Here is a 20,787-nt window from a genome sequence, read left to right as displayed (position 1 = left end):
ATTGCACCAGCCAGTCTTTGTCGGCAGTACCTACTCTTCTAGTGAGCATCTGACTCAGAGAAGGAGTAACTGAGGTGCCATGGCCAGTTTAGTCAAACAGATACTCCAAACAGATGTTCAGACCATCATAATAAAAACTCTTGATTCTTCTTGAAATGAAAACTTCTGAATCTACCTCCAAAGATTTCAATGATATCTTCCTTTCAATGCTTTCCTTAATTAAAATCACAGCTATATATAGGCTATGAAGAAATGATCTGCCTTGAATCATCAAATCAAATCAAAAGTCCCTAGTAATTTGAGTATCCAAGTTTATAAAATGGACAGTTACGACAAATAATTCTGATTGGATGAGCAACATTCAAAGGCATATAAAATGCAGATATGCGCACAAGTGCACATTCCATTATAACACGACAAGCTGCTTAGCAACTATAAACATGCTGCAGCCAACAGAACTGTCTATTTAACAACACACCTTACCCATGCTACAAACACTAAAATCACACCAATGCAAGGCCTTTCATGACTTTTTCTTGAATTTAAGTCAAAAGTCATCAAAAGTTCAGACCGTTTTCTGATTCTAATATGAAAAAAATAAAATAAAAATAAACATTGATTTAAAAAGTAAAACTATGCATTAGGATTTGTAGGAGAAACAAAGTTGATATTGCAATAGAACATAGCTGAGAACTCAATTAAATCTACTGGACTGTGAAAAAAAACAACCAAAACGGTATTTTGGGAGGAAATAAAACCAATTTACGATTACATTTTGAATGTCCAGCATCAGGGTAAGTTTATTTACCCAAGAAGCTTAGAAAACAAATACTGCAAACAACACTTTAAATATTAAAGACAAAATGTAGGATAAATAAGGTTAAGGATCTCCTGAAGTACAGCTATAGTGCAAGAACTAAAACTTATGCTAAGTTTGCAATAATGATGAAAGTGTGGGAGACGGTGTGAGTGAAACAGAGAGTGAGATAGAGGGAACTCTCACAGAGTGACTGACAAAAACACGTGATACACCGACCTGCTTGTCCTTCTTTTGTATTTTCATTTTTTCTTGATCTTTCTGTCTGCCTCTGGAATACAGAGATACAAGGAACCATGAATATAGAAATTATGCAATGCATAAAAAAAATAATAATAATAAGTTAATAGAAGCATTTAGAATGTGGTTCAATTCCAAATGCACAACAAAACCTAAAAGGAAATTCTAACTAATATATCATTATTGCATTCTTGACCATTAAATAAATAAATAAAAATGAATAAATAGTAGGAAAGAAATGCAGACAATATTAAGATATCACATTAATAAATAATATAAAACATATATATTCAACACTAGCTATAAATTACAATTGTTCAAGGTCTTTTTTATTTATTTTTGCTTTGGAGGAGTAAAAATATAATTAATAATTCAGCTTTAACATAAAAAGCTTAAAAAAAATCACCACCCTTCACCAAGACATAAGATTATAAAAGCAAAATTGTGTATTGTTTGACTTGAATTAATAACAGATTATGAGCACAAAGTTTTCTCAACTTTTGCATCCTATTTAATTGACTTCAATTTCTACTTGTCATGCAATTTATATATACAAAAAAATTTTACTGTATAAAAATGCAACATCACTTGTGATATAAATCCATATGAACCCATACATTTCAAAAGGTTCACTTTAGAAATCCAATGGCCCCTTGATACCAACTAACCCATTCCTTGACTTAAAACAGGTATCAATCTACCTGTGGTGCCACGGAATTAAAAATGCATCCATTAAGTTGTCACAGTAATGCAACATTATTTGTGATAATAATCACATCAAAAACCAGGTGGGACCGCAAATACTAACTAACCTATTGCATGAAGTAATTCAGGTGGGAAACTACCGGTTATGCATTATCACTGTATTAAACAAAAAAAGTGTTGACACTAATGCAACATCATTAGATATATAAATCCATATAAACACATTCATTTCAAAAGGGCTAAATTATTAACCAGCTGGGCCCCTTGATACTAACTAACTAACCTATTACTGGAGTTAGGACAGAGTCAATGTAGCACTAAGGCATTTTCATTGTTTCAAAAAAGAAAAAGCATACATTTGTTACAGTAATGCTTTCGTATTAGTGACAAAAAAAAATCAATAAAATAACACGTTAATTTCAACAGGGATATAACACAAACCAGGAGTTGATGTAAAGCACATGAGTGCTGGAAGTTACATTGTTCCTAGTACTTGATAGCAGGCATGGGATGCTGTGTGCCTCAACAGATGCCAAACTTGCCTCATAAAACACTCTTATAAAAAGCCTAACATCGTGTTCCATATACATTAGCCCCTGTAGGGCGCTAGCCAGCGTGCTAACTGTAATGTCACGGCAACGGTGCTCTATATTTCAGGCGTTACACGCGTGAAGAGCCGCTCAAACTCCGCGGAGGAACCCTCAAACGCGACCTCACCTACCTGGACACGCCGGCTCCGGACATCAGTTAGTCTAAAAACCTACGCGTTCCTCTCTCCGCATTTATTTCCAAGGACACTAAACGCCATGACAGTTTAGAAAAATGCATAAAAAATTAGAGGGGGTGGGAGTCGGGAAAGGGAAAAAAACTCAGAGCAATTTCTTTAATCCTAGCGCACAAGAGCAGTTCATTCATGAGGGGATGTGAGAGTTGACGCGTCCGCGGGTCACCTACTCCATGCGGTTTTGCACCCGACGCGTTAAAATTAAAAAGTTTAAAGATGTGCTTACCTAAAATGGCTACTGCGGCAGCCAAAATACAAACAGCTATTATTTGGTGAAGTTTAGCGCTGGCCGCCTGCAACAACAGCCTAACTTGCGTTTAGGCCCGTATTCTGCCATTCGCCATTGGACGCGTCTGAGCGCAGCTGGGCCGCTGGAGGTTCCTATTGGCCAGCGAGCTGTCACGCAAGCGACGCTGCGCTAAGCTTGTCTGAGAGACACATATCGCCAGCGACCATTGTGTACTTTTAGCCTCTTGTGTGGATGTGGATGTTTTCGCTGTAGTTCAAGAGTTTTTTTTCTATTTCAGTTCTTCACTGATGACCGAAAGCACGCGCTGGATTCATTCGCATTTGTCGCGTCGCGTCCGGAGTGCAAAAGATACGCTCTGGGGTTTTATGTTTCTTCTCGCCGCATCCACCAATCGTGATGCTTTTTACTCCATCATTACGGCGCCTGTGAGAGAAGGGGAAAAAAAAGTAACATTCCACGTCTTTGCTCATGTTTCATATCCCGGATGTGAGAATAGCAGGGGTTATAATAACGCGTGTGGGTGAAGCTGCATATGTCCTTGTGATGTGTTGGGTTTCCTGAAGCTCTTTTGTGTAATGCGAAGCTGTGTTTGACTTGTACATAAATTAACGTTGTGCATCAAACAGTCTAGGATATGCCATTGCTGTAAATTGGGCGTACTTGTCTTGCACTAACCAAAAAGTACCGTGGTAATACCTTGGTACCATTGTTTAGACATGACACCATGGTCAGTCGTCACGGACTTGTACTACTTTAAGTACAGTAATTAATCAAGACTGGTACTTGTATACCTTGGTAGCTTTTTAATAACGTGAAACACTGTACAAAACCCTGTTAGAACCACGATACTTTTCGATACCTTTTTGTAAGTGATGGTAAAACCATAGTATTTTATTTATTTAATTTATTTTCGGAAGGAATAAGAAAAATGCCTTGTTTAGAATAAATATTTAACAAACAACAGTAGCTACAAACATTTATGTATTATCTATTTTAAACTTTAAATCTATTTAAAAACAAAATGTATCATGGTTTCTGCAAACATATTATGCTTAACATTGAATAAATGTTTATTGAGCTGCAAATCAGCATATTAGAATGATTTCTGAAGGATTGTGTGACACTGAAGACTGGAGTCATGATGCTGAAAATTCAGCTTTGTATCAGGAATATTTATATTTTAAAATGCATTAAAAATGAAAATGTGTTTTAAATTCTAATGATATTTCTCAATGTTACTGTTTTTATTGTAATCTGATCAAATAAACTGGTAAGTAAAAGATACTTATTTATATATATATATATATATATATATATATATATATATATATATATATATTCATTTCTTACTGGCACAAACGTTTGAACAGTAGTGTATATTTGTTTGCAGTTTTTGCATGTAATAGAACATTTTACCTTCAGTCTAGCCTCCTATGAAGTTTTTACATGTCAAAAACACACCAGTACTAAAAATCACATGGATTTTCTCTTATAGGTGAGGGGGTGTTAGAGTCAGTCCAGTAGCTGATGAGCATTAAACCTGGTACATACGGAGTGCTGTCAGAATATAACGTTTTTCCAGATAAATCCCCATTTCATATACATCAACATGGAACGTTAATTTCTAAAGTTTGCAACTTTGTAAAGCTTTCCAGAAGATGATTGAGTTTGGCATATTCCTCTAAAGGTTTTCTGGCAGTTGTTTTGGTCTGTAATAATGTTCTTGCTGGGGCTGAGTTACATATGGACTGCTGAGCCAAATAACCTTATTTATAAAACTCCTTCAGGAGCGCACTGTAAAGAGGCCTTCGGTCTCTGTAGTTGTTAATTCATAATTAATAATCTGATTTTTTTTTTTTTTTTTACATGCAATTGAAATTTTTATGGTTGGCAAATGCGAACTACAGAATGTGCATATCTCATATCACAACTAAGTGCATAATGCAACGGAGCACACTGTAAATACTACATCACAATCTTGACCTCATAGTTTCTTCCTTGATATCGTCACACTACAAAAATAATTATCAAACAATTTTTTTACACAAAAATTATGAAAAATAAAAGATAAACTGAATAAAAAGAATGTGAAGGAGTTCACATGATATTTTTAAACAACTGTAGATAGCATACTGCATAAAATACAGCAGGCAATAGTCGAGGACAATCCATCTGAAGCATTTAAGTGTCTCGTTCAAGCCGGGAGAAATAAAACGGCAGAATTTTATCTTTAAACAATACATTACCTCCTTTAAAGGAATCCTTCACTTTCACTGACACAGTATGTTTGTAATATCAGTGGCAAATATAGGGAATGCCTCTGTTGAGTCTGTTGATTCATTGCTGCAGAGAGGATGTCCCCCTCGTGTGTTCACCTGCACACTGTTTCTCACTACACACTGATTGAGATTCCTCACAGCAGCTCATTTCCAAACCATCTGCTCCATCCCTGCACATGTGCTAAATTGACTTGAAGGGATGGAAAGAAAGAAAGAAAAAAAAAAAGAATTGAAGAAAGAACAATTAGTTACACTGAAAAAAAATTGGTATAGAAACAATATTTACATAGAAATTGCTTGTAAACGTCACGATTTTTTATAAAGAAGCGACAAGAAACACATTGAATTAAATGTGAAATTTTGAAGAAGAAAGATTGAAATCATTGTTTTATATAGTTTTGTAAAATGTACTTAAATAATCCAATTGTTTAATTACAACTTAAAAACAACAACAATAATAATTTTACTCTGTTGTTTAATGTCCTCTGACCAGGTCTAGCAATAAAACCTTTTGTTGACTTTTAAAATTAAGCCATGCAAAATTTTTATAACAATTAATATATGATCATAATTAATAGAACATAAATATTATTATTGATTAATATAATCATTATATTAATTAGTATTGTTTATTTAAATGTTTAAATCATTCCTTGGTAGCCTGCTGTTTTATCTATTTTTATTTTTATTTTATTTTACTGACACACTTTTCTAGCAAAAAATATGTGTGTTTGGTTTTATATTATGGAGTAATGTGTGTGTGTGTGTGTGTGTGTGTGTGTACCTGGAGAACTGACTTCATCCACTAAAAATCACCAAAAACCAGCTGACAAGAGTTAATGAAGAGAAAACATCCTGCAGCATTTGGGTGCAAAAGGCTTCTTTTTTTTCTTTTTTTTTTAAATGTGACTTAAAGGTCCAAAATACTTTTGGGGCTAAGAAGCTCTGTTCATGTTTATATGCATATTTTTCCAGTGGTAAAGAGGTTGAGAATGTTAAGGTAAGAAGACATACATGAAGGAAATGATCAGGAGCACATTACAAATCCCTAAAGCTCTCTGCCTCTCCTTTTCTCCCCTTCTGCTCCTTCACTGGCTCTGAGCCCAGAGTGTCACTGGCAGTAGTTTAAGTAGTTCATTGCTTCAAGAATATTCAAACCATAAACACTCCTACAGTCCATCTAGCCATACTAACCACACTTTCTCTTTCTTTCTTTGTGCTCTCAAGCCTAAACCTCATATTCAGCCACTTTAAAACAGCTGAAACCAGACACAGGTGTGATAGGGATGTAAAACCAGCAGGGGGCAGATGTGGCATAATTTTAGCAAGTAGAGTTAGTTGTAACATTAACTCCACTGAATATTTCTCAAGGCAGGTTTTTAAAGTCACTTTCTATAAACAAAAACACACACACACACACACACACACACACACACACACACACACACACACACACACACACACACACATCTAAAAGTATAGAAGCCATTTTCCACAAAATTGTATGTATGAAATTATAGTCTGCCTTCTGCAAAAATATACATACATAAGGTAAACATTAAAATAAATTTAAAAACAATTAATAAGAGCAACTTATGAAAAAGAAAGAAATTAAAATTAAACAGTGTTGCATCAAAAGTGACAAATATTTCTGTTTCAAATAAATGCTGTTCTTCTGAACATTCTGTTCATCCAAGAATCTTAAAAAACATATCACAGTTTATATAAAGCACAAAAATATAAATTAGCAAAAATATAAAGCAGCACATCTGTTTTCAACATTGTTAATAATATGAAATGTTTCTGAAAATTCAGCTTTGCCATCATAGGAATAAATTACTTTTTTAAATATATTCAAAGAGAAAACAGTTCAGTTAAACTGTAATAATATTTCACAATATTACAGTTTTTACAGTATTTGTAAACAAATAAATGCAGCCTTGGTGAGCAGAAGATACTTCATTCAAAAACATAACAAATTACCAACCCCAAGCTTTTAAACGATGTTGTAAAGCATATGTGACAACTTGCCCCAACATCACTTTTATGACACTTGTATTACATACACTTTTTAAAGCATCATTTAAAAAATGTGATCTTGAACTTTAGTTTTGGAGGACAGAATTCACAAAATGTAAAACAAACTATTTGCCAGTATGCAGACCTCATTGCCCCATAAAAAGGAATTATTCCTCTTTCAATACAAGTATAGTTTAACTCAGATGAGCCATTGGGGGTCTTGGCCAAGTGTCTTACAAGCATATTCACAGGATATTTAATGGACTTGTACAGTTTGCACAGAAACAGGTCTAAGTTTTTCAGTCATGCCACGCTGCCAAATGTACCAAGCAGCCAAGGAAATGTGGAGGAATTATGAATTTACAGTTTTGATGTGTTTCCTGCCTGGTGTGACAGAGGAGAGAAATGACAAGGGAATGTGTGGGAGACACCAGTGAACAAAAATGGGAGGAGAAAAGGAGCGAGAGAGAGAGAGAGAGAAAGAGAGAGAGAGAGAAGTTAAAGCCAATGAGGAAACATTGTGAGACCGGCTCAGTACTGGATAGAAAAGAAAGCTAGTCAGATTCGAAACGTCCAGTCACTTTGCTTTTTGGTCTGTACAAGCAGCTTCTCAGAATCAGGTGTCATTTCTGGCTGCTGGAGGAACACATGTTATCAGGAGTCAACAGACATCTGCTGCTGCAACACACACACACACACACACACGCATGCACACCACTGCAGAGATGAGCACAAATGTGCGTTCGCTTAGTTGTCAGACGTAACCCAGCTCTAAACCAGGTAGGACAAACTTCTTTAACTACACATGTTTCTGCATGCAGTTTGAACTGCTTTGTTTTCTCTCCTCAGCCAGAAAAAAGTGTTGTTTTCACTGAAAAGCTGAAAGATTATTGTGTTTTTACGAAGAAAACAAAAAGTAGACTGCTAAAATGTAATGATGCATATTTACTAACTTACTAACCTTACATATCATGTGTTTGGTGCTGGACTCCCTCTGGACTCAGAGGGAAAGTCTGGGAAACCTGTTTGAAAACAATAACTTTGTGAACACATGGGCCTTGTTTATTTGCTAAAGCATGCTCCTGGTGTTATTATGAACAATTTATGTCAGTGCCATGTCAGCTATCAAAAGACACCTGGATCAAGGCTGTCAGAATCTCCCATGCTGCCCTGCATTCCTGTTTTGCTAAATTAACCCCAAACAGACATCTTTGTGTATCAGCGGTCATCTGTGGCATTCAGACAGGGATGTGGTTCGCTGCACAAGTTCTCTGAAAGGAAAAAACCTCAGGCTATGAGTTGGACACTATTTTCTCTCAGTCTAGAGATGATGTTTATTTTTGCAGCTGCTGGCACGCGTTCTTGGAAAATTGGAAAGTAATAATAGATTTTGAAGCTATTGGAGGAAAGAGAGAATGGATGAACAGTTTTCAGGTGATTAGCCCTAGGAATAATATATATATATATATATATATATGTACACACACACACACACACAAACACACACACATATATGATTTTTTTATTATTATTAAATTTAAAAAAATCAATATGAGTTTAAGTTCAAATCAGATGTACTTGTTATAGCACTTGCATATCATTGCTCTCTTGTTGATTTTGATTGCTTCCATTGTCCTCTTTTGTAAGTCGATTTGGATAAAAGCGCCTGCTAAAGTAACAGAACTACCAAATATTGCTACAAGTGTGATTGCATCATATAATAATTGCTGGGAATAGTGATCATCGTCTGGTTGAATACGTTTTGCATTAATTTTTCGGAAAATTTCTGTCATATGCACATCAGTCACCACTGATTAGCTACTACTAAATAGAAACATAATTTTCTGTAAAGTTGCTTTGCAATTATTTGCATCATAAAAAGTGCTATACAAATACACTTGAATTGAATTGAATTAAATGACTAAATGTAAATATTATAAATCCATATGTGAAATTATGTAGATTATGACTTTAACAGTCTTTAGTAACAAACAAAAACACAGAAATTGAGTTTACAGGAATGCATTTCGTTCATTAGATTTAGTCTCCTGTTAACCCACATCTCAATAGTTTCAAAACATTATGTATTCTAACATTTATTCTGGTGTGCAATGTCTTGCCCCATCGATTTCCATGCAAATGTATTTCTGTAAACACATTTTTTTTTTTTTTTTTTTTTTTATGAACTGAGTGAAGAGTCAGCACAGACAGTATGAGATGCTGATGATAGGACTTAACCTGCATTTAACCTAAAACACTGCTTTAAAGTCAAGTCTACATTAAAAGCAATGAAAGAGGACGCAAGCATTTCAATTAAGACAAATGATGTTTAATGGAGCTCTCTGTCATGCTTTTATGCAAACCAGTAGTTGTGAAAAAAAAAAAAAAACTGAAACTGTATGACAATCGAGCCATTCCAAATTGCAGATTCTCTCTCTCTCTCTTTCAATCTCTTTTGTTTCTTGTTCTTGTCTCCCTTCGTTGGCTTCATTTCCTATTGAATGGATACAACACCCTAAGAAGGAATCTGGGTATCTAGAATTCCAGTTAAAAACACTAATTGCTTCATGTAAAGCCAAATAAGTTAACAGCATCAATGGCAGTGTTATACAGGATTGTCATGTTTTGTTAAATTAAGAAACTTGTCAAAGATTTGAAGATGTGCCAGCTGTGCTCATGTTATAAATCAGAAAGTGTGGCAGGTTTGTATATGGCCACCTTAAATATGGGAATATGGCAAAAAAGATACATATTTTTATGAAGGCATTTTATTGAATATGAAATGTACACGTTGTTCTCAGATAAAGTTATGACAAAAACAAGATGAACTTTTTTTTTAGATACAATAATAATTATAATGATAAATTAATTAAATCAAATATTAAAGCTGAAGTAGGTAACTTTTGTAAAAATGTATTTGTGAAACCTGTCATTATGTTCTGACAGTAGAATATGAGACAGGTAATCTGTGAAAAAATCAAGCTCCTCTGGCTCCTCCCAGTGGTCCTATCGACATTTGCAGAAATTCATCCGCTCCCGGTAAGAAACAACCAATCAGAGCTGCGGTCCGTAACTTTTTTTGTGTTCAAGATTTACAAATTGTATATAATAAGCGAGTACACCATGAATCCATTTTCCAAACCGTGTTTTTAGTCTGTCCTGAATCACTAGGGTACATCTATAATAAGTGTTTATATTCGGACTATTTTAGATTGCTTCGGGGGTACCGCGGCGGAGTAACCCAGTACCTTTGTGATTCTTTATAGACATAAACAGAGAGAAGTAGCTCCGGCTACAATGTTCTTCCACAAGACGCAAGCAGTTCTGTTTATTAACCGCTAGAGCGTCAAAAGTTACGGACTGCAGCTTTAAATAATAATGACAATAATAAAAGCTACGCCTAATAGTATCATTTCCTTAACAATTCTACATATAAAAAATAAGTATAATTTTATATGATTAATAATTATTTAATGTCTAAAAATTTTAGCATTGGACTGGAAGACACATGGAACAAGAACCTAATTGTCTGCAGTTGATTAGTTGTGTCTTTACGAATGTGTGTCCTCAGAATAGCCATAGCTGATTCTTCAACATCTGTGTGAGTTGGTGGAGCTTTCCCAAGAACTGATCATCTCAGAACTCATGTTGTCTTCGGTTTCAACCGTGAGAACTCTGCACACCCATTTAATCTTATATGAGCCCTTAACATAAACTTTCTAATTCATCAAATGCTTGGTAAATCCATTGCCTTCCTGTTCTGGGAACAGAAACTACACAGAGATTCCCGTTTCATTATACTGTACAAAACTCTTCCAGCCTGTTTATATATGACCATCTGTGTATACGCAATCATGTCTTACACTATCTACACTTATGCACATAGACAACAACTCCAAAAGTCTGCTTCAGATAACACATGACCAGCCACAAAAACCACTAGTTACTATCCGTCTGAAACGGTTATCGACTCACCAGCTTAGTCAGGAACTTAGTTTAAGTTTACAGAAAAATATAACAATTTTGTTTATGAATACAAAAATACATACATTTTAGAGGCTACAGTGGTCTGCATGATCATAGCCACTGAAAAAAAAGAAAAGGACTGCATATTTCACTCCATACATTGCCACATATGTGTTACATGCCATCAGTTGTGAGCCGTTTCCATTTCTGTTACATTAATGCTAAGCAGGAGAAGTGGAAGTTGACTCATTTTTCTACTATCAGATATGAAATGCAATTTCCAAATGTTTATATTACTTACAAAGGTACTGGAATGTGAGCAGATTACGTTAAAAGGTGTGGAATGGGTACATAGAGAAAGAGAATGTGTGTGTGCGAGAGAAGAAAGAGGAACATAGTTTTCATCACATCTAGTCGTACACCCCACATATCCAATACGCTCTCATCCCTGATGAACTCACCCTTTTTTTCATTTCATTTCTGCAATGCTTTATTCGTTTACACAATAAAAACAAAAGGAGAGAACTAGGAAGTGCAGAAAAAGGAGGGATTTGCACATCAAACATGCAGGCCAAAAGTACAATCGCTCTGGTGGAGGAACTTAAAGCAAGGTGGACCCAGGTGGACACGAGCCAGAGCGGAAAGCCCCCCTTTGTAAAAACACACCACCACAAGTAGTACAACCCACAAGAACGAAGGGATACTAAGTGTGAGGACTGTCAGAGAGGTCATATCATGATAACAGAAGTCGAGAAGCTTCCAAAATTTCTTCGGTGGTCTTCTATAACATAATTTTTTCACAAGTCGGATTTAGCTATGACATGTTTCCTACTCTTAGTCACAGATGGACACCAAATACAGCCCTGACAGATAATCAATACATAAACATAAACCATACGGTTTTGCTTTTTTTTTAACCTTTTAAAATAATAGCTTATTCCAACCTAAACTGGTTTTAGTTTGGATTTAGCTTTAAACACAGCTGACAGCCTGGCTTGACCAGGTTAGGAAACCAGCAAACCTGATTTAAGGCTGATTTAAAGTTTTTCTGCATTGGAAAGCAGTGCTTTGAGGGAAAGTGCTATCAATATACTAAAACCATTGATAGATAAACACTTACTGTCAGATAAAGTGATATCAAATACATTAATTTTTATTGTTTAATTCATGTCTGATATAATAAGAATAATACATTAAAAATATAATTATAATTATTCATTAAAAATATTACAAATATTAAATTAAAATATATATTTTTACTACTACAAAATTTTAAATATTTAATACTAATAGTTATTTTATTTACAAAAAATGTTATTATAATTAGGAAAATATTTGAATGATTTTATTTTATATTTATATTATTACTTTGACTGTTAGTGATACAAGTATGCTAAAACCTTTGTCTTTAAATTCAAAACACCATCAATATTTAAAAAATGAAACTGATATTAAGAGATGCAAGGTAGTCATTTGGATTTGTTTACATGCAAAAAACAGAGCTGAAAAACATGCAAAAAACAGAGCTGAAAAACATGCAAAAAACAGAGCTGAAAAACATTCAACGCTCTAACTAACCAAGAGATTCATTTCCTCTGTTAATCACATAATTCATGAGATCTTAAAACAGTCATGCTGTTCTGCATTTGAGGACAGACATTTTTGTCTGTGAATTGTATTTTGGGTGTCTCAAAACATGACAAAACCACTGAAATGAAGCGGAAGATTTATATTTCGCCCATCATAGAGTGTTGTGGGTGGTTGTCAAGTATTGATATGCAGTTGCTAGGGTGTTTAGGTAAGGGGGGTACTTACAGGCCTTAAAAATTCTAAGTTTGAAGAAAAATTATTTTTTAAGAAGAACACAAATACATGAATTTTAGCTCTCTCCCTACCAGGGTTTTTTTTTTTTTTTTTTTACTCACCTCCAGCATATTTAATAATTTTACAAAAATGTAATGGCCCCCATAATGTTTTGTTATATGATTATCCAAACATGCAATATGTCAAAAGAAAGAACAGAGAGATGTTTTTGCATGTACTGAATGATTTACCTTCAAATGTTTGCACAATTAAACCATGCTATTCAGGTAGCATAATAATCCAGCGATGTAGTTTTACAAACTTTTACATACTCAGCCAGATTGTCTTCAGACTGTTGTTCTACAATGCCAGTAGTTGACCTGAAAGAGAAAACTAATCATAGAACAAGACAAAACATGCTCATTTTCTCTATAGCAGCCCTTGTGGAAAAGCACTATGAATCATTTTCTGACAGAATACTTACACAGAGTGATATGGACTTAAAGGGGTGGTTCGGGATTTTTGACATCGGACCTCATTTTTAAGTCAGCCTGGTTGTTATTCATCAGTGGAGACATTTTTTTTTTTTAATTATCCAGTCCTTATATTTGGATAGTTGGCCGATGCTAGGCTAGCGCGAGTCAATGGGTATATGTTAGCCAGCCATTAAAAACCGTTTTACCCACTCCACAGTGCACCAAACGCAAATCAATTATAACACTAGACTATCGATGCAAATGTCCGTTGAGAGAATAATGTTAGAAATCAAACTTTCATCACATTGCATTAGTTATAATTTGTTCCCTGTAATCATAAGCCTTGTCGACAGCAGCAGCGGAGTGATATTGATTACCTAGGCAACCGAGTGAGCCGGTCCACACATGACGCAAGTGTATTTACCTGCCGCTGGCACACTGATCATTACTAACCGGAGCAAAGTAAAATTCCGCAGCGGCTGAGAAACTAGTTCCTTTAGGATCATTGAGATGAAAGGTAAGTTTGATTTCTAACATTATTCTCTCAACGGACATTTGCATCGATAGTCTAGTGTTATAATTGATTTGCGTTTGGTGCACTGTGGAGTGGGTAAAACGGTTTTTAATGGCTGGCTAACATATACCCATTGACTCGCGCTAGCCTAGCATCGGCCAACTATCCAAATATAAGGACTGGATAATTAAAAAAAAAAAATGTCTCCACTGATGAATAACAACCAGGCTGACCTAAAAATGAGGTCCGATGTCAAAAATCCCGAACCACCCCTTTAAGACTTACATGCAAATAGAAAGATTCAAATGTAACTAAAAATCAAAAGAATTCTCATTAAAAAAGGGCCATAAATATATGTTTGATCTAGAATGAAAATCCTTAAATTTAGAAAACTATCAGTAAACGATGTGGCTATGCAACATTGAACCCTTTTTGACCTGATGACAGTTCACAGAATAAACCATCCTGCCACAAACACTTCCACCTAAATCTGGTGTACATCTGCTGTATAATCCAAAACCTCATAAATGGTTTGGTTTGGACAGCTGCTTTTTCGTTCTTTTGCCTACATCATGCCATCCAAGAAAACGTTCAAGCCAAGGTTCAATCTTCACCAGAAACCAGCCAAAGAGGTGAAGGAGTTCAAAATGGTTTATGTAGAATGAGTCAATGTCTCATAGAGAAATACTGGATGAAATGTTATCCCACATCCTCTGGTGACAAGCTACATTCTCACTGGCTCATAGCTTTTCATTTCACTATTTTTCTGAGCTGTTATAGTAACACAAAGCACTGTCTTCACATTACTGGCCAATTTCATGGCTGTTGCAACCTGCCAGATGGGCTCAGATACCAAATCCATACTTTACTTCTGGTAGGTAACCAACTTCACAAAGCACATGGAAAAACCTCTGAATATTCTCAACTCTTGGATGCTAAATGTTACATAAGTACACCCATAAGATGTATCTATTAGGTTTATTGCCAATACATGAAAACCCTGTGCATGAAAAAGCTACTCTTAAAAACTTGCTAACAAGCTATCTAGATGGATGTTTGCATGTAGCCAACCTCGGTGAACTACTATGAACTGCTATCACCAACTCTGGGCTTTTATTTTACTAGATTCACTTTGATGAGAAAAACAACCCCATAAATAACGCTAATCATGAGATATCCAATCATTCAATAATACTATCATGAGAATCCAGGAACCTCTGGCGTAGTGAAAATATGGGACAGAAATCAGGAACTGATTATTGAGAGACAAGGTCATGAATCATCATAGGACTGAAAGAAGGAAAAGGGGAGATGCAACATCTGGCGAAAACATTCCACTCAACCACCAAACATCAGGAGTCTTTAATATAAAGATCATCTCCATTAGCCACAAACATGCAAAGCTTTGCCACATTTTGGGTCTAAGGAGGAATTATGAGCTGGTTTGTTGTAATAGTGAAACATGTGGTTTAAGGTTACCAAATTAACACAGGTTTACAACCTTCCAACATTCTTATGTCCTCATAACTGCCTTCAACTAATGACTTTTAACATTTATGCATGTGCATGTTAAAAAGGGGTCATATGCTGCTTTTTTAAATATCATTATTTTGTGTATTTGGAGTAATATTTTGACATGCTTTAATGTTCAAAAAACACATTGTCTTCCAAATACTGTACATTATTGTAGGTCCACTATGCCCTGCCTCTCTCAAACAGTCATTTTCTACAAAGACCCTGCTTCCAACAAGTGCAGTCTGCTCTGATTGGCCAACTGACCCAGTGCATTGTGATTGGCCAAACACAGCAAGCACTCGTTGGAAAAATAACGCCCCTTTCCGTAATCGTGAGCTTCTTCTTTCAAAATAAATGTAAAGACAGTTAATAATGTCCTTAGTTTTACCATCAGTTCAAGGCCAAAAGAAGAACAGAATCACATAACAGACACAGTGATGAAGGTCGTATGTGTTTGCAGTACACAAGCCATGGAGGGTTAAGACAGCTGACTCCACTGAGTGACCCTGTCTCTCTCTTTCTCTTTCGCAACACTCCACATTTGAACATTCAATAGCAAATGCTTAAACTAATAACAAAACATACTTACAGTAGCTGATTCAGAAGCGCCAGATAGTTGTAGCAAAGTCAGAATTACCTCCTCTCCTAGGTTCAAGAAACACTCGCCCATAAAATGTTCTGCTGTTCTGTTTTAAGTAATCTTAAAGATTGCTAAATGCATCTACTTTCGGAAGGCCAAATAAACTGCTTTTGCTTTCGCCTTGATACACACAGCATCTTCCTGACATGACTGCTTCAACACTAACTGTGATTTACTGAAACCACGCCTTCTTTCTTTGCGTGAACATTTGGGCGGCATTATGCAAATATTTCCACATAGTGATGTAGACATGTGGGGGCGTGTTTAAACAAGGTGTTTTAGGGGGCGTGGCAGAGTCTTAACTTAGATAAAAATATCTCTTTGGATTTGAGACTTTAGTCTTTGCAACTTTACAGATCTTCTACATGCACCAAGAGCTTGTGACACTCCAAAGAGAAAGGAAAAACTGAAATCACATGATATGACCCCTTTAAGAGAAAGAGAAGAGAAAGAAAAAATGGAAAAACAGAAAGAAAGATACAGGAAAACTGCACAATGCAACCTTTTTAACATTAATAGGCATTTGTACAGGTCACAAAATCATTTTTTAATACTGATAAAAAATTTTTTTAAATAATATTGTTATATTAAAATTTGATTTACATACAGAAAAACCATTTAAATTATTACAGAAAATTATATAAAAATATTTACGATTATAATCTTAATATTATTACTTATTGTATTATATTTTATAATTATTCTAAATATTTAAATGTATATTCATAGAAATATATTTATATATAACATTGTGGTTTTACACTGCATATGAGCAGGCACAGAGCAGCCATAACTCTGTGTAAAGACACCTTAGTGACATTTTACAATAAAAATGAATGAGCACATTCTACATACAAAAACCTAAGAATACTAATGTGATCATGCTGAATTGTGAGTGAAAGCACGTGAGTATGTGCAGGGACCCCTGTGGTCGCAGGGTGATACAGTGGAAAAAACAATTTACGACTGACCCCTCTGTGACTTATACAGCCTTTCAGAAGCATGCACACTTACTCACTCATATATCACACACAACACCATACATCACTGAAGAGCCAAGGGGCCAAACGTCCCTCAGAAAACGTAAACAAAGCCACGTGAGTAGACAACCCAGCTTTCTTTCACAAGCACGTCTTAACTGTCTTCACCCACTTCATGTTGATTTTACTGGTGTAAAAAAACAACAACAACAAAAAAAGAAAACACTAGATATAAATTACTGAGGACATGTTGTTTACAAGGTGAAGAAAATATAAGATGAAAACATTTACAGTATGGATTACAATGTTTTGTCCACACAAATGCCGTCTAGCTTGAGAAAGCCTGGAATTTGCACCTGCCTTCATATCAAAGTGAAGCCTTAGCTTTGCCAAGTTTGTGCAGAAAACACAAGATATTAGCACTACAGCTGATTAGTGATACTATACCTGACCAGCAGAGGATAGAACAGAGTGAAAAGAAGTATGGTTAAAGAGAAGTTAAAACACCTAACAAAATAGAAAGGAAGCGATAGAAATCGACAGAAATTGTTTTCACCTTTTTCTTCTGTTGCAGAGGTGTATAGGCTGTTGTTAGTGGTTGCTAAGGCATTGCTATGCAGTTGTTAAGGTGTTCTAAATGTTCTAGCATGTTTGTATGCAGCTGCTACGTTGTTGTGAGTAGTTGCTACAGTGTAGTTGATGGTTGCTAAGGTATTATGAGTGGTTCAGAGGTTTTTTTTTTGTATGTGGTTGCTAGGCTGTTCTTAACCGTTACTGAGGTATTTTGGTTAGCAACCAATGCATTGCTATGCAGTTGTTAAAGCATTCTGATTTTAATACATTTCTATGCAGGTGTTAAGCTCTTTTGGGTGGTTGCTAGGTGGTTATTTACCAGACCCATATGACATTCTCAATGCTATTCTAAAGTATGGCTCAATGGAATGCACATCTACAGCATTTTTCCACCTGTTTTATCATCTAAGGCTGATGATACACTGGGCAATTTTGGACAATGTTGCCGACACCAGACACAAGGCCCGCGATCGATCTAAAGTATAGAAATTTGTTACCCATTCTCAATGGGAAGTTGGCAAAAACCTTCAGGCAGATCACTGTATTAATATCTCTTCTCAAACATCAGGACAATTTAAAGTTATGCTTATGTTTGTAGTGTTTACATCATTGTAAATTTTATAAACCCCAATAGTTATAGTGATCTTTGTCTTAGGCTGATGATACACAGGGCAACTTTTTGAGCAATGTTGTCAGGCAACTTTGGCTAATGGCAACCAGGTGAGACACAGGGCCCACGACTGATCTAAAGTAGCCAGATATAAATTTGTTACCCATTCTCAATGGGAAAGTGCCCAAGCAATGTTGCTCAAAAAAAGTTGCCTGGCAAAATTGCTCTAAAAGTTGCACCGTGTATCATCAAGAAGACAAAGATCACTATAATTGTTGCTCATACTTGGGGCACCACATACAATTCCCATTTCACATCAGCCCTGCTTTGTGGTTTGTGTTGGTATTACGTAATAATATCTTAAACAGCAGAATAAAGGTGATGATTTTTCACAAGAAAGTATCATCTCAACATTCATGTTCTGAGTGCCGTCATCCATGGCTTTGTTCCAGTATGGATTGATGGGGTGATGTGTTTGTGTGTGGGTGAACCTTCCCCCCTTCGATGCCATCATTACACCGTGCTTTTCTTGATCCACAACTTTGTGTGTACTGGACTAGCTAACTATTCCCTTTGGCGTGAAATCCCATGAGTCCCCTGTACAAATGATCAATGACAATCAGACGGTTTCCAGGAAGATTCAAATACTTGACTGCTTAGTGTTATCATTAAGTGTTAATGAGTACCCCATGTTCATTTATCTCACATGGCTGCAAATATTCAAGCTCAATTTTTGTGTTTTTGGAATGACAGCAGTCATACTCTGCATCACGGTTCAAGCCAGTCAATCCACAATACCTCTACACCCCTCTGTTTTTCTTCCTCCTGTCAAAAAACAAATGGAAAAAAGTTTTAGTATGGCAGTTTCTCATGTTAGACATGATGTTTGTGCTAATATTTTGATTGGCCAACCCCTTTAGAAAGTCTTACTGTGTGTCCCACTGAGAATGATGTGTGTGTATTTATAAAAAATAAATGCATATTCACTATGGGTTCAGAACTAGAGATGTCATTTGCAAATAAGTCGATTATTATGCTTATTATGCTATCGATGCTATTACTTAAAAATCGAGGGCCGGAGTTAAAAGTTTTATTAAAATAAAATGTAACATATTGCACCAATCTTTCTTATAATATATAAAACTAACCAGTCACTGGTATCTAAATATCTTCACATTGATTAGGTAACCCATAGACATATAAAATATATGTATTTTATGTCTATGAGGTAACCCAACCTTAACCGCTCTAATGAATCCAGTCAGGTTGATTCAAACAGTTAGGAAGTTCATGAGTCTTTTTGAATGATTCAATGATTCATAGTTCGCGAATCGAACTTTTGGCTTCACTGGTCACGCAGTCATTATGCCATTATTACACAGTAAACATCTTTTTAAAGCTTATTACATTTAATTCAGACAGCAAACTCCGGTAAGATATGGCATATTTTGCAGTGTAAATTAGATGTAGATTCAACTGGCCTTTAAAAGAGAGGTGCAGGAAGCAATGATCAGAAAGGCTCGTTATTGGGACACATATGCAAGCATATGCACATCATTTAAATAAAGATAGAGATTAACTGGAAAATCAAGATTTTTATCCCAAAAATGAATAGACTTACACTGAATGAGGGACCCAAATTGAGGTAGACATCCACACGGAACTCACTATAGTTGTGACTTTTTTAGAGGTGAGCACCACTCATTTTCTTTTTCCTTGATTTACATTTTCCTTAACTCTACTTATCATAGTGATAGCAACTGTCATAACACTGTTTCCATGGTTCTTACAAACATGGTTCTCTGAAACTCCCTGCCCATCTACCTCCCACAGTTCTTCATCTACCCCACAGATCTTACTCTTCCCCTTGTAAGAAAAGGAACATGAGTTACTGTCCTGTAGAGACTGATAACCGCCTCTGCGTTTGCAATCAAGACATCTCTCTCTGTCTCTTTCCTGTCCTCTGTCTCTCCTCTTCATCCTGCCTTTCTCTCACTTTCTCCGTTCTGTCTCTCTCTTGTGTTCCACTGTCAACAAAAAAGTTTGCTTTAGCCAAACAGGTGCAAATGTGAATGTGAAGCCATATGTGAATACTACAGCCAACAGCAGTGAGGTAAAACAGCATTTGGACACTTAAGTTACATTTAAAATCATCTGCACTCAATTTTTTCTTTATTTAAAAAAAAAGCCAGATGAATTTTACATTTTTCAGTTTAATCACAGTCTGCCCTTTTCACTGGAAGATCCTATTATGGCAATTTGATTAAACATTACAAGGTCCAATAACTGCACAAATGAAACATGCACAGAAAAACTCTTCACAGTAAGATCTATAACATGCATTAAGAAAATAGACTGGAGAATTTTCACTTCGTGACAGCTTTTAGTGTCTTTATGGGGCCACTGTAGGCGTTTGGGGGCCTCTGTGTCTGAGAAATGTTCAAAAACTGTACAATAACAGAGGAGAGAGGAATTATGGGATGAGCAGAGAAGGAACAGAGACATGGATATTTGTGATTGAGCAGAAAAGGCTTGCTGTCACTAAAGTTGTAGCCGCTCAATTGATAAATGAGAGCCAGAGGGTTCGTGAAGAGGAGCTTCATGTTCAGCAGATGT

At 35.7% G+C, this 20,787-nt stretch overlaps 1 protein-coding gene across 4 annotated transcripts in view; it reads right to left on the bottom strand.

Moving 5' to 3' along the window:
• The window catches only part of LOC132151562 (chromodomain-helicase-DNA-binding protein 6-like), a 37,547-nt gene extending 34,404 nt beyond the window's left edge, over positions 1–3,143 (bottom strand). The window contains exons 1-3 of one of the 4 annotated variants that reach the window (XM_059559750.1): positions 2,773–3,143; positions 1,870–1,918; positions 1,037–1,088 (exon numbers count right to left, since the gene is read on the bottom strand). In XM_059559750.1, coding sequence (XP_059415733.1) covers positions 1,037–1,063 — 27 coding nt within the window. In that variant the 5' untranslated portion in view covers positions 1,064–1,088; positions 1,870–1,918; positions 2,773–3,143. Of the gene's footprint in view, positions 1–1,036; positions 1,089–1,869; positions 1,919–2,483; positions 2,705–2,772 lie in introns of those variants that run through there. The other 3 variants (XM_059559749.1, XM_059559748.1, XM_059559751.1) reach the window with 3 other exon arrangements.
• Positions 3,144–20,787: the final 17,644 nt, after the last annotated feature.

This window comes from Carassius carassius, chromosome 10, assembly GCF_963082965.1.
Source record: "Carassius carassius chromosome 10, fCarCar2.1, whole genome shotgun sequence".
Taxonomy (NCBI): Eukaryota; Metazoa; Chordata; class Actinopteri; order Cypriniformes; family Cyprinidae; genus Carassius; species Carassius carassius.
The sequence above is the reverse complement of the archived record's forward strand: the minus strand, read 5'-3'. Positions and strand labels throughout refer to the sequence as shown.